The sequence below is a fragment of the Ammodytes marinus genome (genome assembly GCF_949987685.1).
Source record: "Ammodytes marinus genome assembly, chromosome: 20".
Lineage (NCBI taxonomy): Eukaryota > Metazoa > Chordata > Actinopteri > Uranoscopiformes > Ammodytidae > Ammodytes > Ammodytes marinus.
This window is the reverse complement of record NC_137224.1, coordinates 1989888-2014537: the sequence shown is the minus strand read 5'-3', so window position 1 is coordinate 2014537 and position 24650 is coordinate 1989888. Positions and strand designations below refer to the sequence as shown.

The window sequence follows — 24650 nt, the reverse complement described above, 5'->3', positions numbered from 1 at the left end:
AATATGAATAAAAAATGTCCATATTAATGTCTTGTAGAAGAAAGTCTCAACAAACAAATCTAAGGATGAAGATGTGTAATATATTTAAATTATTTTTAAAAACTGAAGTGTAAGAAAATGACAAACTTCTACTTTTTTGCTTTGTGCATTTCAACAAATAAAGCATTTTATACCGTTTGTGATTGAGTGTCATCATTACATATACTGGATAGGTGGAATGAAAATAACAGCAGATTAAGTTATGAGAAAAATACAAATGTAACAATAAGTAATACAACATTTAAAGGAGAGGTAAGAGATATGGTCCTTTTAGCTAACTTCTGGTCAGTGATTGTAGTTAGCAGTCCCCGTGAAAATAGAGTAATTTATCAGGCATATTAACAACAAAAAAATATCACTTACTTCTCCTTTAGTACAATAAATACATCAGCATGTTTAAGTTTGATGTATTTTGAAGCAAATGTATTACTTATCAGGAAGCCCTTTCTACACTCCTTGTGTATTTTTTTATTATTTAACCATAAATTGTAAGTGGGTTTTTAAATGATGGACGACAGCAGATAATACATATAATATAAGCACCTAGTGGCCACTTTATTATTTATCAGTGCAACAAAACAGCCAAGAATTAATTCTTACCAAAGATAAGGCAAGGCAAGTTTATTTATATAGCACAATTCAGACACAAGGCCACTGAAAGTGCTTTACAGGGGCAAGATTAGAATACATAAAACACATTATAAAACATTTAAAAGCGAATAAAAGAAGCAAATAAAAAAAACTAATTAAAACTCGATTTAAAAACATAATAAAAGAAGCAAATAAAATGAAAATTGCAAGTTAAAAAGGAAACAAAAAAGTCTTCAGACTCGATTTAAAAGAACTGAGAGTTGCAGCAGACCTCAAGTTCTCTGGGAGTTTGTTCCAGATTGTTGGTGCATAAAAACTAAAAGCTGCTTCTCCTCGTTTAGTCCTAACTCTAGGGACTGTAAGTAGACCTGTCCCAGACGACCTAAGGGCTCTGGACGGTTCATAACTTATCAGCATATCAGTAATGTATTTTGGCCCTAAACCATTTAGTGCTTTATAAACCAACATCAGAATTTTGAAATCAATTCTTTGAGTGACTGGAAGCCAGTGTAAAGACCTCAGAACTGGGGTAATGTGATCCACCTTTTTGGTCCTAGTGAGGACTCGAGCAGCAGCGTTCTGAATTAGCTGAAGCTGTCTGATAGATTTTTTTGGAAGGCCAGCAAGGACACTGTTACAGTAGTCAAGTCTACTAAAGATAAATGCATGGACAAGTTTTTCTAAATCTTGCTGAGACATAAGCCCTTTAATTCTTGATATGTTTTTTAGGTGGTAGTAGGCTGATTTATTGATTGATTTTATGTGTTTCTTGAAATTCAAGTCGGAGTCTACAACAACACCAAGATTTCTGGCTTGGGGTGTAGTTTCTAACATAATGGATGTAAGCTGTGCGCTGACTTTTAATTGTTCATCTTTGGCACCAAAGACAATTACTTCAGTTTTATCGTTGTTTAATTGAAGGAAATTTTGGCACATCCAATCATTGATTTGTTCAATGCACTTACTCAGTGCCTGTATCGGACTGTAGTCTCCTGGTGATATGGTTATGTACATTTGTGTGTCGTCTGCATAATTATGGTAGCATAATTTGTTCTTATTCATAATCTGAGCTAGTGGGAGCATGTAGATGTTAAATAGAAGAGGGCCAAGAATGGAACCTTGGGGGACCCCGCATTCAATATTTGTCCGCTCAGATGTGAAATTGCCTATTGACACATAGTAGTCTCTATCCTTTAAGTAGGATTCAAACCAGCTTAGTACGGTTCCAGAAAGTCCAACCCAGTTTGCTAGTCGATCTAGTAATATGCTGTGGTCAACTGTGTCAAAAGCGGCACTGAGATCCAGTAAAACTAAGACAGAACTTTTGCCACTGTCTGTGTTTAAATGGATGTCATTGAGGACCTTAACCAGAGCAGTCTCAGTACTGTGGTGTTGTCGAAATCCTGACTGGAAGACTTCAAAGCAGTTATTCATTGCTAAGTAGTTATTTAGCTGTTGATAAACAGCTTTTTCAATGATTTTACTTAACAATGGTAGGTTAGATATGGGCCTATAATTTTTCATGAGTGATGTATCTAGATTGTTCTTTTTTAAGAGTGGCTTGATGACTGCTGTTTTCAGGGCCTGTGGGAATACACCTGTCTGAAGGGACATGTTGACAATTTGTAGAACATCTGAGGCCATACAGCTAAAAACAGTTTTAAAGAAGCCTGTGGGCAGAATGTCAAGGCAACAGGATGAGGAGTTCAGGTGTTGTATAATGTCCTCCAGGTTTTTGTGGTTTATAAGATAAAATTCTGCCATTGCATTTGAATTGATTTTAAGAGGGAACACATATGTTGAACTTGGTATTGATGCAGTGACAGCTTGTCTAATTTTGTGAATTTTCTCAGTAAAGAAGGAGGCAAATTCATTGCAGGCCCTCGTGGAAAGATGCTCAGATGCTACTGGCACAGGAGGGTTTGTTAATCTGTCGACAGTAGCAAACAGGGCACGTGCATTGTTGTTGTTTTTGGTGATGATGTCAGAAAAGAAAGAATGCCTTGCATTTCTCAGTTCTGAGTTAAACGTGCACAGTTTCTCTTTGAAGATGTCATAATGAACAAAACAGTTCCATTGTACATACAGTAGAGTATAGAGAGATATGCTTATGTGGTTTATTGTCTAAAGTTTAAGCCTGGTCATTTTGAATTGATGTAGTTTGATGAGGATTTTAGATGGTAAAGGATTCCTATAACTTCCGTATTTAGGTATATTTAACCCAAAAAACATTTTTTTTTAGAATACAATTGTATTTTGAGTTTTTTCCAGGTCTTGTTCCATTGCTGTTTGTTGTTCAGTGTTCTTTCAGTGAATCCAGGAGTTGTTCCGCTTCTTCTCTCGTCCTCTTCAGCTCCTCCGTGACTTTCTCGCACTGTTTCGCCGTTTCTTCGACACTGGTCATATCTGAGGCCTCCTGAGTGACACTGATGCTTTCCTCCATTGTGCTAATGCTAGCTAGCGTCTTTGCTACTTGCCCGGCTACACTTCCCACCAAGGCACCACTGGAGGAGGATGAGGCGGCCATTTTGTCGCTTATCGATTTGATCGTTTTCATTTCTTCCACGAGCGGCTTGATTGACTCCCTGAAATCCCCCGTTCTCTTCATCCTTTTCACCTTATTTGCCTTGATTTTTTCTTCTTTAGACTCTTTATTATTTCCACGAGAAAAACCTACGAATCGTCCGACTAAACCCACCGCGAACTTCGTAGCGTACATGCTACCGAAAGCGCCACCGATAGCGCCCCCTACCGCTCCCACCTTCCCGCCGAAAATACCTCCGATTGCACCGCCAGTCGCAAAACCAACCGCGAACCACGCTCCATCGCTGACTACACCGTGAATTTGACTTCCATTCGCTTGTACGGCAGAGCCCAATGCACCCCCGATAGTACCACAAGACGCCCCGCCAACCACACCACCGATCAGGCTTCCGAAAAAGCCTACAGACGCACCGACCGCGTTGATATCGCCAAAGAATTTGCTAAAAGTTGTTGCGCTAACTGCTCCCAAAGTTCCGAATATTCCACCGGTAACGCAACCACAAGTAGCGCCGAAAACTCCTCCGAAAACCGCGAAAATTCCGACACCGCGACCTGTGTTCGTCTCAGAAACTTCCTCGTGCATTTGGTGAAGTTGAGCGGACGTTTGTATCCGAATAAGATCTCGCCGTCGATTGTAGATTTTGAGGAAGGACGTCAAACTGATAGTGAGTTGGTCTGTTAGGTCAGGTGACGCAGGTGACGTGGGAAATGCTCTGTAGTCCGTAGAAGAGCCGTCAAAATCAAATAAGTTTTCCATTTGTGGGGTAGTTTTGAATATAAATCCACGTGGTGCTGAGGCAAAGTGGTGTCTACTTGATTGAAGAGGAGTGGTCAGATGGATGGATGGAGTTTAAGGTCCTTAAAACTATCACCACACAGGATTCTCAGCTGAAATTCTCAGTTTTCTGCCTGTGTGTGAAAAACAGAGAAATAATTAAAACTCTCTGAACTCAATCTGATATACATGATGTGGACTATACCATTCAAATAATGCAACTTATGATAAACAAATGTACACAGAGAAATGAGCTGGAACTGAAATATTGTATTGAGGTGAAATATATGTTTTACAAAGCTGTTTCATGTCGAATGCATTAATTGATATGAATAAATCATCTAAATGCGGTTTATAAGTTGAACATCACATGGTCAAATTTGAATCACTTTTAAAAAATTAATTCTTTGATTCCATTCTAGAATCTGTTTCCTAAACAAGATAGTTTAAAAAAAAAATACTAATTTAAAGGGGCAGTGTGTAATATGACATCATCAAGTAAGTTCTACAAAGTTCTAGAATGCAACACTCCCTTGGTAACCCCACCCCTTTCGAATAATAACAGAAGATACAGTGGCCTTCAAGGACAAGAACAATTCTAAATTTTAAACAATGCACCTGATGACATTCCAACTATGACACTTTCAAGATGGCGGCACTAGGCCTTGGTCCAAACTATGCAGAAATATGGACATATATGAGACCCTTTCTAAGGGAAAAAATAATAATTCAAAAACTTTTTTTCAGCTATTATGCACTAAATTAAACGTACTTATGGATATTATAATTACTTTCTACAAAATCTGCTAGGAAATAAAACCCAAAATTCTACACACTGCAGGTTTAATTATTTTATTCTTAGACATTTTTACTATGCTTTTATTTTCTATGCACATTGTAAAGCACTTTGTGACCCTGTCTGTGAAAAGCACTATATAGGTAAATGTTACTTACTTACTTATCATCAGTATTTATGTTATGATAATATTTGATATCTAATGCTTTATAATACTTTGTGAGTCTGTAAAACCCCTGTATATATTCTGATGGCACCCTCAAGGCTCCATACAGGCGGTTATGGTGTCAGGTTCACAATGTAAAAAGGGTGTTTCTGTTTACACTTTAACACATGTAGAATTTCCAGTTTGTGAATTAATGACTCAGCAACTTCTTCATGCTTCTGCCTGAACAAGTCTCTACACGTAATAAAACCGAACAAGAGGCTACAAACATCCCTGCGTTCCAAATCACATACTTAGTCTTTTTACTACACTACATACTAAAGTACAGAAGAGTTTTAGGGCCACAGGAGAGAAACAAAAATCAGATCAAGAAAGTTTTTTTTTCATTATGTATGTATATTATGTATCACCGTATTAACACTGGATTTTTTTTCAATGCACACACAGTACAGATCGGGAGGAGATTCACTGATTTTGCCCAAAAGTGATTTACCAGAATCCCTGCCTACTACACCTTTAACGCACGCACGCACGCACGCACGCACGCACACACACACACACACACACACACACACACACACACACACAGCAAACTGTATTAACCAACAGTAGATTCAGATCACTGTGTGTATTGTACTTACAGTTTGTCGTCTGCTCCCATGTTTGAATGGCAAGGCAAGGTTATTGCTATAGCACAATTCAGACACAATTCAGCCTACTCAAAGGGCTTCACAGGGTCACGAAATACATCAAGATTAAAATACATCAAGCATAGAACACACATTAGAAAAGTGAATTAAAAAAATGATTCACCTTCTGCTGCTGGTGTCGTGTTTGTTGTTGTTAACACAGTCGCAGGTTTAGTGACGTGTTCAAAACTGCGCACTCCATGTTAAATATCAGGAAGTGGATGAGTGACAGGAGGGCGGAGACAGTTAACAGTCAGACTATTTCACTTCCAGGTGCCTTGAAGGGAATGTGGGAACTGTGGAACAATTACCATGACACACACATCAAGATATAAGGCTTCTGTATAAGATATTTCACCTGCATGTACTGCAATTCCCCCCTTTGTTTACATACCAGTTTACCGAGCCTAGGCTGTGTTTTATCACAATTTTTATCAGCACACACAGCACGGACAGGTAGCGGATCCCACCTGTCCATACTGTGTTAACTTAAACCTGCAGTGTGTAGAATTTTGGGTTTTATTTCCTAGCAGATTTTGTAGAAAGTAATTATAATATCCATAAGTACATTTAATTTAGTGCATAATAGCTGAAAAAAAAGTTTTGAATTATTATTTTTTCCCTTAGAAAGGGTCTCATATATGTCTATATTTCTGCATATTTTGGACCAAGGCCTATTGGCGCCATCTTGAAAGTGTCATAGTTGGAATGTCATCAGGTGCATTGTTTAAAATTTAGAATTGTTCTTGTCCTTGAAGGCCACTGTAGCTTCTGTTATTATTCGAAAGGGGTGGGGTTACCCAGGGAGCGCTGCATTCTAGAACTTTGTAGAACTTTCTTGATGATGTCATATTACACACTGCATCTTTAAGTTTTTTTCTTTATTGGTCAATTTACACAAGGTATATCGAAAGCTGAGCTGAGTGTTAATACACATCCTAGGTTCTGTAAACTGGTTTGTAAACAATAGGCTCACTCACTGTAGTTAGCAACATGTAATTTTTCAGCACACACACACACACAGTACAGACAGGTAGCGGATTGATTGAAAACAAACTTATGTCCTGACTGCAATAGCAGAGCCTGAAGGTCAAAGCACACACACACACACACACACACACACACACACACACACACACACACACACACACACACACACACACACACACACACACACACACACACACACACACACACACACACACACACACAGTCTATTTATCATAATAACTCTCTCACCTTTCGCCTCGCGCTCATCTACCCCGAAGGTAAACAAAACGGAACTTTAACACTAATTAGTGTCTGTTGCAGTGGTGTCTGAGCCCTCTAGTTAATTAGGTAGTGTGTGTGTGTGTGTGTGTGTGTGTGTGTGTGTGTGTGTGTGTGTGTGTGTGTGTGTGTATGTAGCTCTGTATTCACATGCCCACATCTCGTCTGTATGCATGGACGTTATTTACACACATTCTCACAGTTTTTGTATATCATTTTATAATCTATAAGTGGCTGTAGGATGTTTTAATGGGTGTATTGAACGCTTTGTACATACATTGCATATTAACGTCTACAGATGATGTGAATGCACTTAATTAGGTACTGTGGGAGTGCTCTGGTGGCGTAGTGGATACAGCGCGTACCATATTGGCTCCGGCCTTCGTTGCAGTGGTCGCATGTTCAAATCCGACCCGTGGACCTTTACTGCAGGTCATCCCGACGGTTTTCGCGATAGCAGGCTAACTATCGACATTCACACGAGGCAAGGTGGGTGAAGTGTCTTGCCCAAGGACACAACAACCATGACACAAGTGGCAGGGCGGGGATTGAACCTCCAACCCTTCGATCTTTGGCCAACCAGCTCTACCACCTGAGCCAGTCGCCCCATCAACATCCAATGATAGTAAAAAATACACAGATGAGGCATCGTACCACCGTCATGTATAAGACAGTTGTGTTTTTATATTTTTAGATTTTTTTTAATATAAGTTTAAAAAAAAAAAATAATAATAATTGTGTGTGAGTGTGTTTTACATTCGTGGCACTTTTATGAATGTTATTACAGTTCATATGTTGTTTATCGCCTGATTTATGATACATTGTGTTCTTAAAAAACATGTAGAACATACAATTTTTGGACCTGAGCATACAATTCTTTTATAAAAAAAAAAAAGGCTGTATCCAAAATCTGTTCTCTAAAAACTTTTAACTCTTAATTAATCAAGAAAATACATCAAGTGATGGTAAAAAAACACACAGATTCACAGATGAGACATCGTACCACCATCATTTATAAGAGGGTCACTTTTTATTGTCACAAAAACACAACAGGAACCTACAAAAGCAGCAACCATTTTTTTTTTAAGTTCGGTTGATTTTTTCTCAGACGAAAGCAGCAACTTTTAACTTTCCATACACAAAGTTGCGAGGTGTTTTTTTGCACTGTTAAGTTGGTCTTTAGTTAGTTATACTGACTTTGTATTAGATGTATCATTCACAAACAACACTTACCCCACACAGCAAGCATCACTCTCGGACTTTAATTGATATACAATATCATTCAAATATCTTTCTCGATTAGATATATAATAACTTTTTTTTCTTTATTCTGACAGTAAAAGATAGGGGGAGGGGCATTTTACCGACCCCCATTTTTAAACATAATACAAAAATTACTACTGTACACTTTTTGTTTACTCTATCATACACTCACAAAGTATACACAGAAGTATTGACAAGAAAAATTAGACCTTTGTTGACCCAAGCGTGCAGATTTTTCCAGGAATGTTTACAGTATGCATGCCATTTTATTTTGGATAATTATTCATTTTTTATTTTCTCCATCTTAAAAAAAAATGTCCACATAAAATCCATTTTGTAATATATTATTTGGGGGTTTATATACATTTTTGAACATCCACAAATGGTTTGAACAATCACACATTCATCAAGAAATCCATCTATAGAATTAAACTGTTAAATTCTGTGCATACGTACATACACCGTTGGTTATAGTTAACAGGAAAACGGCTATAAAATGGGGCATCCTTTTTAGTGAGGTGATAAGTTCTTAGAGGAAGGTTATGTGCTTTTTTTAATGTAATACATGTGTTGGTACTACAGATGATACTCATATTATTAGAATATCATGAAAATTAATTGGAATTGAGGCAAGAATTCAGGCAAAAGTGGCCCAAACCAAGTACTGAGTACATATGTATGATTATACTTTATATATAGAGGGCCGACATTTCTGTATTTAAAAGGCCTTTTTTCATAAACTGTAAGCCATAATTATCAAAATTATAGCAAATTAAGGCTTGACATATCTCAATTTGCATGTAATGAGTCTATATAATATATTATTTTCACCTTTTAAGTTGAATTACCGAAATAAATTAACTTTAGCAAGATATTCTAATTTTTCAAGTTTCACCTGTATACACTGTTCAGTCCTTCAAAACCAATCTTCTACAACATAGTGTGATCATGGTTACGCAATAAACAAAATGTTAAAATCTTTCAAACGCAGAAAAATAATAATATACAGAATAAATGTGTCACATGAGTCCTCTTCTCTTCGTCAAGTATAAAAATACAAAAAAAGTTTGATAATACAAAACATAGATGAGACTTTTCTTTCTTTTTTACATGTAAATAAAGCGATTTCTTTCCAAAACAAAAAACTAAAATGTATGGTCGTTTTTAATATACATACAATATATCTGTGAAGAAGAAGTTATTTAGGTTATACTTTTAATTAACTGTGTTTGTCTACGTTCGTGCTAGCTTGTTATGCTATTTCAGAGTTCTACTTATAATACATTCCATAAATGTATTAGCTATACAGTGAAGCGTCCGTGTGTAACGTCATTACTGCGAGTTGTACGAACACACACTCGCAGTATTAGATTTATATTTCCCTCCAGCAACAATAGCCTGTATTATGTATTGGGGCGCCCCGGTATAGTAGTGGATAGAGTGTGTACCATATTGGCTCCAGCCTTCGTTGCAGTGGTCGCGGGTTCAAATCCGACCCGTGGACCTTTACTGCAGGTCATCCCCCCCCCCCTCTCTCTCTCTCTCTCTCCGTCTCCCCATTTCAACTCTGTACTGTTTAATAAAGCTTGAACATGCCAAAAAATAATCTTAAACAAAAAGTGAGTGAAATTCCCACACAGCTATTTTCTATAGGCCCAGAGTCGATGCAAATATTACAAATATTTTAACTTCTTAATCTAAAATTAAGGTAACTACAGTTTTCATTAACTCTGGTGCTTGTGTTTATTAATGTGTGATTTCCCTTTTAAATAAATAAAAAAAAATCTATTTGTGTTTGTGTTGATGAAATACCTTCTTTCATATTGGTCTAAAATGAAAATAAACTGTAGTTTGGACTTATTGTGTGTGTGTGTTGTGACGTCCTATTCGGGCTACCTATTTTGGTGATACGAGTCCATAACCGGATTGATCCAGTAACTCACTCCTCACGCTGAGACCTGCGAGGCAGACAGGATGGAGCAAAGCAAGAGAGAGAAAGACCGGCACACAGAACACACTGCAAACATGAAAAAGTTAGGAAAACTTGATTCACAAGATTTTTGAGTTTTTTAGGCCAAACAAAAGTCTTAAGTATGAAGGAAACTGTCTACATTTGAGCCAACTAATAATCTTGAGTTGAGATAACTTATCATTAAAATTGTATGTTATGTATCTTCAAGTTTTGAGTTATACAAACTAAGACTTCCAAAAAGTAGAAGGTGTGCTTACGTATGAAGTTTTGTTCAGACAGTTTTAACAAAGTTTGATGTTTGAAGCAACATTTTGTCCAACTTGGTTTTGTTTGTTATCAGTAAGACATAGAATCAGGTGGAACAACTGTTATTATTTGAAATTCTCAGCATGTAGAACTCAAAATGTCAATGAATAAGTTTTTGCTGACGACATAAAAAAGTTTTAGTTTTAGCTTCAAAAATCTTGTTCAGAGTTGCCTTGAAATGTTGAACTTTCCAAACTTTTTCATTTCTTTTATGATCATTCGCCAGAAGCATGAGCAGTGTTTCCACGGTAACACTGGAAGCAGCTATATATCAGTTGTTAAAAATTAAAATAATATCTCAGCACTGCCCCCAAAACAGCAAGCAAAGAAGGGACGATTTAAGAGCCAAAAAAAATAGTCAAAAAACACGAAAAGAGAGAAAGAAAAAAAAATGGAAGCAAGAAGCAGTGAAAGGGAGGGGGAGAAAAAAAGACAAAAATCAAAATTTACAAACAGACAAAAATGTAATTCAATTTTCTGTTAAAGTGAGAAACTGCAGGCTAAAATATAGTTTTTTCAAGCTCTGGTCAATGTTGATATTTTTGCCTATTTTTCTTCCATAACATGTCTTCTTTCATACATGTATAAATAAAAGTGTAAAACAATGTACATTAAGGTGTTTAATTGACTAAACCTTGTATGTTTGCGTCTGTATATTTCTCCTATACAACCATCTTTAACGGATATTATCTCAACATTAGTTTTTTTTTTCAATACTCTCAAACCAAAAATCGCAACTTCTAAAAGCACTTACATCAACTAAACTTTCCATAGTCATTCTCAGCACTATTCTGAAGGTTAGTACAGAAGGATTTGTTCATATGTTGTGAATAGTTTGATTTATGATATGTTTTTCTCTTTTTTAAGATCTGTATATAGTATTTATTTTATAAATAAAATGAAAAAAAAGCTGCATCCAAAACTTGTTATGCACACTAATGGACTATAGACTAAACAAAAATAAATATTTGAACTCTTTCCAACTTTATCCAATCTATATTTTTGGTTTTCGTCAAATATTGTCAAATTTCCTGAAAATTGTAATACAAAAAATAATTGTTTTAATGCTAGTAATCAACTGGTAAAGTGTCATGATGATATACAGTATTTAAGTTAGGACATGTCCCCAATTTACCCCTGCAGTGTCTGGCCTCATATCTTGGTCTAAACCCCATTCCCATCCCTTTACCACTCACTCTACACTGCGATCGCCTGAGTGGTCACTGGGGACGTCTGGTTTTTGGTGCATTGGCGGAGATGACAGTCCTACAGTGTGTGTGGTGTGTGTGGTGTTCGTGTGTGTGTGTGTGTGCGTGTGCCTGTGTGTGTGTAGACGAGAAAGAGTGTGTGTCTGTCACTGAGCTGCAAACAGGCAGAAATACTGCTGTGCTGTGATCACACCACTGCTCTGTCAGACTGAAAATATTAAATTCAGCTTCGTTTTCTTCTTTGTGACGCAGGAAAGAAGGAGGGATGGAGGGATGAAAAGGAGGAGAGGGAGTGTGTTCTTAAGGACAGTAAAGTGTGTGTGTGTGTGTGTGTGTGTGTGTGTGTGTGTGTGTGTGTGTGTGTGTGTGTGTGTGTCTTTTAGCCATGGATTTAAAGGTGTATTATGCAGTTTCAGGGGAGGGGGGATTTGTTCACATTTGCAGAGAAAAATATTTCATTATTCTATCATCATAAACCAACCAGACCACCTTCACTGAGATAATGGGCCAAGTACTAAGTTAACAACACACACACACACACACACACACACACACACACACACACACACACACACACACACACACACACACACACACACACACACACACACACACACACACACACACACACACACACACACACCGTACCTCACTGAGGTATTCTCCCTGTGATGGCCTGTCTAGGGTCTATGGGCCACACACGACCGGCGACCGTTTGTCCGTCCAAGTGTTCGCTGAAGCAAAAGGGTTGAGGACGAACGGTAAGGAAGATTAATGGATGAGACGTTTTTACTGCGCTGGGCGTGAAAAACAAGCGCACACCACCGTGGGAATGTATGTTTGAAGAGAGCGTGTGTGTGCGTGTGCGTCCGTGTGTGTGTGTGTGTGTGGGGAATGTATGTCTGGAGAGAGAGAGGGACATGTTAACAAGATGGATGGATGTTTAAGGTGTGTCCTTGAGGTAAATACAGATTACAAAGTTCCATAAATAAGAAGGATAAAAAGGTGCTACGAGGAACTTTTAAATATTTCTAATTTCAGTCTAATTTTTTCTCTGATGATCATATCATATGATAGCGCTGATTGAGGCACAGGTGCTACTGAATATCTTCACCTCCCCTGTGTTTTTTAAATTACTTTTAAATTACAAATGCTGAAAGCTTCTCTACATTTTGCTAACTGTGAGGTTTGTTTCTTAACCCGTTTGCCTTCTCAGTAACCAGTCATTTGTTTTGTCTTAATATATTATTACTGATAGACACATATAAGCAAAATGCTTAAAAAAAAGACCAACGTTGTGAATTATCCTTTAAAAAGATGCAGTGTGTAATATCTAAATATTTACTGTCATCTAGCGGGGAAATTGCTAATAAATTCTACACACTGCAGCTTTAAAGTCAAATAATCCACCTCTGTGCCTCTGTGCAAGGGACTAGACAAAAATGTAATTCCAGTTTTGGCGAACATTGTTTGGGAGAAGATGGATTCTCTAGTGAGGATAAATGACTGTGTTGCCAAGAGAAAAATACTTAAAAATCTTTTCACGTTGTCTGAATGCTCATGTTGTCTGTGGCTGTGTCGGAGGAGAGTGTACGAGGGTGTGTGTGTGTGTGTGTGTGTGTGTGTGTGTGTGTGTGTGTGTGTGTGTGTGTGTGTACGAGGGAGGAAGAATCCAGAGCTCTGGCAACGGCTTTAAGTTCAACAATAAAAAAGAAAAACTGTTTGTTGTGACAAGGTGCAGCTCGGTGCCTCGGGAGACACACACACACACACACACACACACACACACACACACACACACACACACACACACACACACACACACACACACACACACACACACACACACACACACACACAAAAGGAGGAGCAGACAGGTTGCAGGTGCACTGTCATTTTTTGCTGCGGAAATGTTGCGTCATTCGAAAAAACAATGTGTTACATTGTTTCTCTAGATAAATGCTGTCTTCCCACAGCCCTCTGGTTAACAAAAAGTTCACATTTCTTAACGCATATTAAGATATAATCAAATGAGATCGAACCTACAAGCTTTTCGATGATGATCATGGAATAAAAATCTAACTTTTCATTTGATATTACCTAATTTGCATGGATGGAAATATACTTAAAGAGAACCTTTTATGCAATTTTTCAGTCTAACTTTGGTACTGCTGTTTAGCCTCCCAGGCAGTAAGAAGGGAACTTGTCTAAAATGTAAGTAATTATCTGAGACTTTGGTACCATTTAGCATGACTGTATAACATTATAACAGCATTTATAGGTCAGGAAAGAGGAAAAAGCATAATAGGTGCTATTTTATGTCCTTTTTTGGGGGGGAGAGGGGGTAAGCCATAACCAGAAAGTTGAGGCTCTAAGTGTGTCTGGGCCAACTGGGGTAGTGCTACTTTAATAAGCGTTTAAATGAGTTGCTGCATGTTTAATGGGTTAAATGCATGAATTAACCATCGGGCGAGATTTAACTGAAACTTGGCCCATATGCAGAAAGTGAGATGAGAAAATTCAAATGAAAAAATTCTCAGGGGTGAGTGTGAACTGGTGTGAGGGGTTTAAGATGGTCCCTTGGCTGTCTGTACGTTATCATTTCTCTCTCTCTCTGTCCCTCAAGTGAATTTCTGAAAGCGTTTTAGAAAAAATGGACCGTGGCCGCGGATGGGTCAGTGCTGTATCACACACACACACACACACACACACACACACACACACACACACACACACACACACACACACACACACACACACACACACACACACACACACACACACACACACACACACACAGTCTTCACTGCAGCAGGTCAGGGGCAGCTTGGAGTGTCTGCAGGCGTAGATAAGACGAGTGGAGTTTAAAATGGACAAAAAAAAAATGGGCAAAGTACTAAGTTTAACCTTCCCTGCACACAGGCACACACACGTACAAACGCGGATACACACATGCACACGGACGCACACTCACATACACTCCGACCTACCCAACAGTGGACTATCAGTTTACATTGACCAAGTGAGGACCTCTATTTCTGGTCACTTTAAAGGTCGGTTATCAAACATTTACTTCTTTAGCTTTTTTTTCTTTTTTCTTTTTTTTAAACCTGAATGATATCTACATATAAAAGTGGGGACTTCATTCACTGCCACGGTGAACGGTTTGTTCCTATTGTTTCACCCACTGAGTGTTTTCTTACTACAAATACTCCTTTTAAAAGAGGACGATAAAGCTAAAACTATATTTTAACATTTCTCTGTGATACAAATTAGAATAAAAACATGTTCATTGTTGGATCGGCGGTCCCCTGTTGGTCAGTGAGTAACAGTGCCAAAGTCCACTGTTAGATAGAAACGCAAGCGCACGCACACGCACACACCGACACACACACACACACACACACACACACACACACACACACACACACACACACACACACACACACACACACACACACACACACACACACACACACACACACACACACACACACACACACAGGTGTCTTTCTTTCTTTGGCCTCACATGAACCTGAAGCTTGTTAAATTTGCATCCATCCATCTGATTATTTACTGGTGGAACTTCCTTGCTTATTTATTCCCCCCTAGCTCGTTAAAGTTACATCATAATGAATGGAGAAGATTGCATTTTGTTTGAAGTGCTTAAAGTAGCTTTTCTGTGGGAGACCATTTGCATAAAACTGAACCTTTCCTCAACTTCCTTGCGTCGCTGGTGGGCGGCCAGACAGTGTTGACTATGAGCAACATGAGTTTAGTTTTTCATCTAATATAGGACATTTATTTTGACATTTTATCAGAATTTGTGAACCCTAAAAAATATTAAAGTTCATTAAAATCCAAATTTTGAGATGGTTTTGTTATATCTATACATCCATATCTATATTGATAGAAATATATATATTCCCTTGTTCTCTTCTGCCTCGTTCAGTCTTCCTTTTCTTTTTTTTTATTAATTTAAGTTATATATTGACGAATTTGCATTTAATTAAAACATTTCTGAAAAAAAATATAATAAAAAAAAATTGTTAATGTAAGTAATCAACTGGTAATGTGTCATGATGACATCTTTAAGTCTAAATTGTTTAACCCTATTCACCTGCAGTGTCTCACTTTAAATCAGAACTAGGCCCTAAAGCCCGCTGTCTGAACCATTGTTTTGTTGTGTTATTATTTGAATGTTGTGCTCCATACCATGTACTATGGTCGAGAGCCGTAAACAAATAATTGAAATGAACTTCAAAAGCAAAAAAAGAAATTTGAAAACATTATTTTCGGGGAAAAAAATCATCATCAATTCGAACCTTGAGATATGAAAGAATTTTGTGGCATTTCTGAATATTATAGAGGCATATGGGAAGATTTATAGGAATAGATCTTACTATTATAAGAATGCTAGTTTAATAATCAGTCACAAGCACCACCAAAAAAAAACCTTCCTTGGGAAATCAAGATATCGAAATACTCGCACAACAAAAAACTTGATTTTCAAGAAAGCGAGGTTTAGATCCAGTAGCTCAAAACACACATCAAGACCTGGTACAAATCAAGCTTTTCTGTAGAACATTTTATGTATAATCCAAGGGCGTAAATTTGCTCTTAACATTTGTAGGGAGAAGGGACACAACCAAATCCCCCTCCAACCCCAAAATGAATGTCATATATATAATTTCAGTATAATTTTAAGATCTATAAGCTTCTCCTAACAAACTATATGACACTGAGATAGCCCAAAAGAAACACTTATGATTTAATTTCAAATATTGATAGGGGACAATTCCTGTAATCCCAAAATAATGGTATGGAACAAGGGTTATGCAAACCTACGCCCTTGGTATTATCTCATGTATTGTCTTGCTGGTGGGACCTATACAGTTGATTCGTCGCAGGGGGAAAGTTGAGAGGCGTAGAGAGGCGTAGAGTCACCGGTGAAGGCTTGTTTAGAAGTGGAATACCTGCTGCTGGCCCTGTACTTTGGGGAAATCCTCTTTCTGTTGTTGTTGCTTCCTTGTTTTGGGACGCTCCAGACTGCCCTGCTGAAGGTGTTTGAGTCGGGCCGCCACGGTGGGACCCTTAGTCGGCCCCGGGGAGCTACTGCTGTTCTGTGGGCGCAAAGACAAAATCACAATTATTATTATTATTAAAACTTTATTAATTATTTATTCTTTTATGGGTTTTTTTTCTCTTGGTTTTCAATTTTCTTTTACTATACATGTTTGAAGTTATTTATATATATCTTTAAATTGTAATTTATTTATTTATCTATTGTTTATTTATTCAGTTTGTTATTTATTATTTCTTAGCGCACTTTTTTATTTTATTTCCTATATTTGTTATTTTTGGAATGAAAATATATTTATATACAGTATACATATCTTTTTTTAATTATTATTTTTAAGATAAAATTATAAAGTGGATACTAAGATTAATGAGATTACATTTGTATGCTTTATTTTACATGTTCAAATTTGTATTCATAAATAAAATCTAAACATTTGAATCAACTTTATAATAAGAATGAAAAGAATATGAATAGAAAATAGAAATATTAACAATGAAAAAGACTGCATTCATAAGAAAGGGCTGTAGAGATTGTGAAGTATATACACCAAGTGCAGGCTAGGCTAATTTAAGTTATTAGCAAAAACCTTCCAATCTCAAATTACTATACCTACCCTAGATGTATACAAACATGGTCAAAAGTATTTGGACACCTAAAGTAAATCTTACTGATAAATAATTGAATTTAATATTCAGTACTTTTACTTGTAATGGAGACTTTTTAGACTGTAATTAAAAAAAATAGACTGTTTCAGAGTATTTAAAAGATCCTTGTACGCACCAGGTGACGTAGTAAAACACTTTTTTCTTGAAGAAACTGATTTCTTCTTCTCTGTATTATCCATATTAGTAGTTCTAAAGGCTCAAGTAAAGCAGGATATAAAAGGGCTAAAGGGACAGTCAGAAGTACTAGAAGCAGATTTCACAGGCGTGGCAGGCGGAGAAGGCTGTGGTTTTTGTTTATATTACCTTTCTGCCCAAGGACCCAAAGGTGCGGGGAGGGGTGTGGGAGGCCTTTGGTGGGGTGCTGTACTGTTTACTACAATCTTTTACAGGCACTCTCTCAAATATCTTTGATCCAGGGTTGAGACATGTTATCAAACCAAAAATGACAAACACAAATGAGCAAAATAAAAATGTTCATAAAAAAAAGTGCAATAAAAAGAAAAAGTAAAAGTATAAGAGAAACACAATGGGCCGGTTTCACAGACATGGATTAAGCCTAGTTCTGGACTAAATTGGACTTTCAATGGACAATCTCCATTCAAAATTCCATTTAGTCCAAGACTAGGCTTAATCCATGTCTGTGAAACCGGCCCAATGAGTATGAGTAAATCTGAGACTTAAATAATAATAATAAAAAAAATAAAAAAATAATAATAATAATAATAATAATAATAATAATAATAATAATAATAATAATAATAATAATAATAATAATAATAATAATAATAATACAAATAAAAATAATAAAAATAGTAAAAATAATAATAATAATAAAAATAATAATAATACAAATGAAAAGTAAAAAATAATATTAGTATGAAGTAAAAAGTTAAAATAATAATAATAAAGAATAAAATAATAATAAAAACTAAAGTAAAGTGATGTAATGAGTCATACCTCCAGTTCAGCGATGATTCTTTCCTCGTCGTCGTCGTCCTGGATACCAGAGGCGGCGATCACAGGCGGAGTGGACGCCGGGCGCGGCGTGTCTGACGGGGTTCGCCGCAACTTCACCAGAGTCTTCGGCAAATCACCGTCTTCCTCCATCTTAATACAGGAGAAATAAAGATGATTTAAAATGTGTCTGTCTGTCTGTCTGTCTGTCTGTCTGTCTGTCTGTCTGTCTATCTATCTATCTATCTATCTATCTATGTATTCTTCCATCTTAAACAGGAAAAAATTAAGAAGCTAAAAAAGCTATCTTTAAATTGGTGTATAATGCAAAAATATATTTTAGCATTTGACATCTAATCTCAAATCAAAGAATGTATCCGTCTGTCTGTCTGTCTATATATCTACGTATCCGTCTATCCATCCATCCATCCATCCATCCATCCATCCATCCATCCATCCATCCATCCATCCATCCATCCATCCATCCATCCACCCATCTATCTATGCTATATTCTGAGTTGTTTGAATCTTTAATTATGTATTTCTGCCAGTTATTCATTACATTTCCCTGACCTGAAACTGAACTGGATGTGTAAAACGAATTTAAAAAATAAATCGAATCCAAAAAGAAAGTACTTGACATTGTAAAGTCAGAGAAGGGCAAAGATCCCAGAGGAAGGATTTCAGCACATTGTTGAATTAACGCTGCCAAGATGCCTGTCTGATTTTGGAGACAAAAACAGAATTTTAACTTAGCAGAGACAGAGAGAAGAGAGACAGAGAGAAGAGAGAGAGAGAGAGAGAGAGAAATAGAGATCAAGGACGATTTAGAGCAAAAGAAATCTAACATAAAAATGGGATCTCCCTCTGCTGTAACTACAACTATCAACTTGTCTCAGATTTTTTTTTTCTTAATCTTTACATACAAAAACACTGAGACAGTTAAAGGGATGCGGTGTATCTTCAGACACTTGGACTGAAGCGTTTGGATATGTTTGACATCATGTGTTTTTATGTATTCCATTTGAATAGTTTTTTTTTCCTTTCTTTTTCAAATACTTTATTTTTTGGGGGGATTTTTTTTAGAGAGAACATTACACACACAACTGTAGTAATTTAACGGCAGACAGGCAGACAGGCAGACACACACACACACACACACACACACACACACACACACACACACACACACACACACACACACTCGTTAGTGGTTGATGTTACCCTCATATTCTTGCTTGTGACTATCACGTCCCCCGTTCGGTTTGTGGTGAGGCCGTGAGCGGAGGGGAAGCTCCGGCGAGGGGGAGGAGGGGGCGGAGACTTGGAGGATTTCTCTGTCCGATACCGAGCCACATTCAGATCCACTGGAAACACATAACAATATAAATATAATGTTAATAAACAAATGATAATAACAACTTCAACGTCCATGTTTTTTTCTCAGCAAATATTGACTTTAATGTAACATTTTTATATTTTTTATATATTTTTTCCCCACAGTTTCCCCTATACTCTGTTGACGAAAGCAAGGTAAGGTGATGAGTTAGATTCCCAAGATCTTGCTAAACAGATGAGTTTTTTTCAGCTTTGTCTTATTGAGGTTGCATTTTATATCACTGGCAGGTACAGTTTAACAGAGGCTGTGTTGGCATCACACAAGCTAAATAAACACAATCTACTGCACAGATGGCAGTACCAAAAAACACACACACACACACACACACACACACACCAGTCAAACTCACCCGAGCCTCGATGCGAACCGCCCCCCTCCAAACTGTTGAGCTTCTGGGCTGCCAGCTGCACTTTGCCGGGCGACTGGTCGGAAGGGCTGGATGTAGCCGTGTTAGCTGTGCTGTTAGCGTTGGACGGGCTACCGACGGCCGCCGCAGGAGAAGTGGCCGTATTTGAGCTTATATTTGGGACGGTTTTATTGTGGGGCTTGGGGGGCACCACGGGCTTGTTGATATGCCTGGCAGCGAAGTCCAAATCTGGGATCGCTTTCATGAGCTCAGCCTGGGTCTCTTCCAGCAAGCGATTGATGTCCTGAGCGCTAAACTGGGTCAAACTGGCACGCTTCTCCTCCCAGTCTCGCTCGGCCGCCTGACACACACACACACATGCAAACGGGCACACACACACACACACACACACACACACACACACGCAGACAGACACACACACACACGCACAGACACACACAAGCAAAGGCACACGCATACACACACAGACACACACACGCGCAAATGGTGAATGCATAATACTAACGGGCCATTTGCTGCAATTTGTGCTGCAAAAATACTGTATAATTGAGACACATCCATGTCTTGTGTTTTCTAAGATAAGAAGTAAAGAAAGAGAATTATAGAGTGAAATACAACACGTAAATACATGTCTTGATGTGATTTTAGACCACGCAATAGGTCTGAAAACCACATATAATCCACATCAAAGCAAAACTGGCAAAAACTATGGAAATAATATAGAAATATTGGAAAAATCGTAAGATGTCAATTGCAATGTTGACTAAAATGTAGATTACAATATAACAGTGGTGTATAAAAACTCAATAAAGAAACTAATTATAAGACATATTGTACAAATCAAGAGGCATTTTGGACCCCAAATCATTACATACTTTTGCATATTTGCACATTTTGCACATTACAAAGCAGAGCAGTAAGAATCATCAATAACATCGGATATCTTGAACGTTCCAACTCATTATTATTTAAGTGCCTTTTTAATTTATTTTATTCTATTCAGGAAAAAAAAAATAAAGAATTGAATGTATGAGCGAAAAACTGGAATGATAATCTGCCTTGTGCTGGGGCTGCAAGTCTGCAAAGTGTCTCGATAGAGGAAAAATTAAGTCCCTTTCTAAGACGCAATTCTCTAATGTAAATGGATATTTTGCCATCTGGCTAATGCTGCAAATAACAATAAAAAATCATGTCCATTGTGTTTTAGATTGAGAAAAACACACACACACACTGACACTCTCACACACATTGACACACACACACACACACACACACACACACACACACACACACACACACACACACACACACACACACACACACACACACACACAGCTTATTTACTTACCAGTCTGACTTCTGCCGATACGGTTTTATCCCCGGCCCGTCGACTTGGCAGTTCGTCTAGCATCACGCGACTTCTGAAAGTCATCGACGGCGTTATGTCCTGTTCCACTGTGTCTGTGTCGCTAGCGGTTACCGGCGTTGTCCAGTTCGCCAAACCGTCGGTTAGGCTCAAAGTAGGGCTGTTTAGGATGTCCAGGTCGGACCCGCGAGACCCCATAATATCCTTTTGTTGTGAATGGATGGTGTTGAAGTCTTCGGGCCCCTTCCACACACCGTCGGTGACTTGTCTGTACATATAGGAGGGATACAAGAGACTACAATACACACAGGACACCAGTAAGGGCTCATAGGGATGTGTTAGGGGCAAGCACACACTGGAAACTACAACACAATGAATGATAAAAAATATAATTAAGCACGATTGATTATCAAACTATATTATTTCTCAACAGATAAATTGAGGAGGGGGATTTGTTTACATGTGCAGTTAGTTTACAAAACATATTTTCTCTACAAGTAATTCTTAGTATTGAATAATTCTATCATCATAAATCAAAACTAAGTTATTGTCAGGAACCTGGAACCAAACGTTAAGACTAGAAAATGGTTGTGAACCAAACTGTGGGCCCTGCTGCTGTAAACAACAACAGTGAAACAGTAACTTTTCAGGAAGCTTTCTAACTTCAAACAGTGTTGCAGGGATCTACATTTTACTGTGAGGAAAGTTTGTTAATTCAGTTATGAGAATATACCTTAGAACATTTTCACTTCTCTGACACACCCAAAGTTACATAGTGCACCTTTAACATACACTCAAACTACAAGTACTAGGGCCCTTTCCACACACCGTCGGTAACTTGTCTGTACATATAGGAGGGATACAAGAGACTACAATACACACAGGACACCAGTAAGGGCTTATAGGGATGTGTTAGGGGCAAGCACACACTGGAAACTACAACAAAGGAATGATAGAAATACAATTTAGCACGATTGATTATCAAACTATATTATTTTATTGAAGTTAAAATACACTCAAACTACAATAGAAATGTCTGTGTTTTAATATTAGCAATACTTTCAATCTATTTTTACATAATTACATTGAGACAAGATTATCTAAAATATTGGAATATTCATAATAAGACGGTTTAAATGTCATACTTTGTTTTTAATTATTATTTTCTGGTCTCATCTCATGAATGAGCCAGATGAGACATGCAAACCTTTCATTGAATTTGATTATTTTGCTCTTTTTTTTGCATTTTATTTAAATTTTTTTTTCAAATTTAAAATAATTTTACAAAAGTAGGCCTACTTTAATAATAATGATGGATTGGATTTATATAGCGCTTTTCAAGGCTCTCAAACACGCTTTACAGGGTTCCAGGTTCCATTCATTCACACACAGTCATACTGGTGGTGGTAAACTACCATAGTAGCCACAGCTGCCCTAGGGCAGACTGACGGAAGCGTGGCTGCCATTCAGCGCCTACGGCCCCTCCGACCACCACCTCAAACATACAGCAGTCATACACATTCACACGAGGCAAGGTGGGTGAAGTGTCTTGCCCAAGGACACAACAACCATGACACAGGTGGCAGAGCGGGGATCGAACCGCCAACCCTTTGATCGTTGGCCAACCCGCTTAACCACCTGAGCCACAGTCGCCCCGTTGAATGAATGTTTTAAAATCCTAAAAATACGAATGATGCAACTGTGAGAGTTTGATTTGCTCGCTTTCCCCGATTTATTTGAACCCTTCAAATGATACACTGGCCTCCTCATTTCATGCAAAACACGATTTTAATTCTATAGTTTCACAGTTTTTGTTCCCAAAATGTTGCACTGAAAAAAGAAGGATTGTTCAACTGGGGCTGGTTATTAAAAATAAAATATGACTTCTCCAGCACAACCGATTTTTCTCTGCCATCTTATCCTGTGACTTATGGTTCGCTCACAGACACAGATGTCCCTCGAGGGGCCGATAAAGAACGAGTGATTCATACGCCACATGGATGATAAAACGATAGAAGGACTGTGTGTATAGGAAACAAGGAACAGTGAGTGAGTGAGTGAGTGAGTGAGTGAGTGAGTGAGTGAGTGAGTGAGTGAGTGAGAAAGACTGACTGACTGACTGACTGAGGGATTGAGTGAGAGAGACAGTAAGTGAGTGTGTGTGTGTGACAGACAGACAGACGGATAGAGTGTGTGTGGCGTGCGTGCGTGCGTGCGTGAGTGAGTGAGTGAGAAAGACATTAAGTGAGTGTGTGTGTGTGACAGACAGACAGACAGACAGACAGACAGATAGAGTGTTTGTGTGTGGCGTGCGTGCGTGTGTGTGTGTGTGTGTGTGTGTGTGTGACAGAGTGTGAGGGTGTGTGTGTGTGTGTGTGTGCGTGATTGAGTGAGTGTTCTATGTGGGTGTGTGTTTGTGTGTGTGTGTGTGTACCTGCGTAGGTTGGAGAGAGCCTCCATCATGCTGAGTGAGTGAGTGAGTATTCTATGTGTGTCTGCGTGCGTGTATTTGTGTGTGTGCGTGCGTGTGTGTACCTGCGTGTGTGTGTGTGTGTGTGTGCGTGCGTGCATGTGTGTGTGTGTGTGTGTGTGTGTGTGTGTGTGTGTGTACCTGCGTAGGTTGGAGAGAGCCTCCATCATGCTGCTGCAGCGTCTCAGCAGCGCGTCCAGACGATGAGGTTCTTCCTTCAGGAACTTTACGGCCTCGACCTCGACCCGCAGAACCACACGCATCTTACACTGCAGACCCGGGAACTGGTCTGTAGGGGAGTTATAATAATACGCTTTATTTATATACCACTTTTTATTTTATTTTATTTTTTTGTGGCATTTTTATGCTTTTATTGATAGTGTAGAGACAGAGTTGAAATGGGGCAGAGAGGGGAGTGACATGCAGAGAACGACCGCGGGCTGGAATCGAACCCGGGTCCGCTGCTGGCCATGGGGGGGACGCCCTACCAACTGAGCTAAGGGCGCCCCATATACAATATACTTTTCAAAACAAATTTGAGATAAAAACAGTACAGTGAAATTCAAATTAAAATCAAGCAGATATATAAACAGTATATACACATACATACATCATATGTGACTATGTCGGATTAATAATGGTAATACAGTATGACCATAGTGCAGCAAAGTAAACTGTGATTAAGCAGCGTTCATAAACACAGGCTTTTCCCGTCTGCCTGCCATAAA

At 38.2% G+C, this 24650-nt stretch overlaps 2 protein-coding genes across 2 annotated transcripts in view; both read right to left on the bottom strand.

Annotated features, from left to right (window-relative positions):
• Positions 1-485: 485 nt before the first annotated feature.
• Positions 486-5780, bottom strand: LOC307266814 (uncharacterized protein). Its single transcript, XM_080048922.1, has 2 exons — positions 5725-5780; positions 486-4083 (listed from the first exon to the last, which is right to left on the bottom strand). Exon 2 carries the CDS (start codon positions 3929-3931, stop codon positions 2927-2929), a length of 1005 nt encoding a protein of 334 aa, XP_079905048.1. The 5' UTR covers positions 3932-4083; positions 5725-5780; the 3' UTR covers positions 486-2926.
• A 10799-nt stretch (positions 5781-16579) lies between these two features.
• Positions 16580-24650, bottom strand: part of srcin1b (SRC kinase signaling inhibitor 1b) — a gene marked incomplete at both ends in the record, with an annotated part of 71678 nt that continues 63607 nt past the window's right edge. The window contains 7 exons of the mRNA XM_080049591.1: positions 16580-16741; positions 17670-17771; positions 18324-18473; positions 19545-19687; positions 20069-20426; positions 21435-21747; positions 24064-24211. Of these exons, the coding sequence (XP_079905717.1) occupies positions 16580-16741; positions 17670-17771; positions 18324-18473; positions 19545-19687; positions 20069-20426; positions 21435-21747; positions 24064-24211 (1376 nt within the window). The remainder of the gene's footprint in view (positions 16742-17669; positions 17772-18323; positions 18474-19544; positions 19688-20068; positions 20427-21434; positions 21748-24063; positions 24212-24650) is intronic.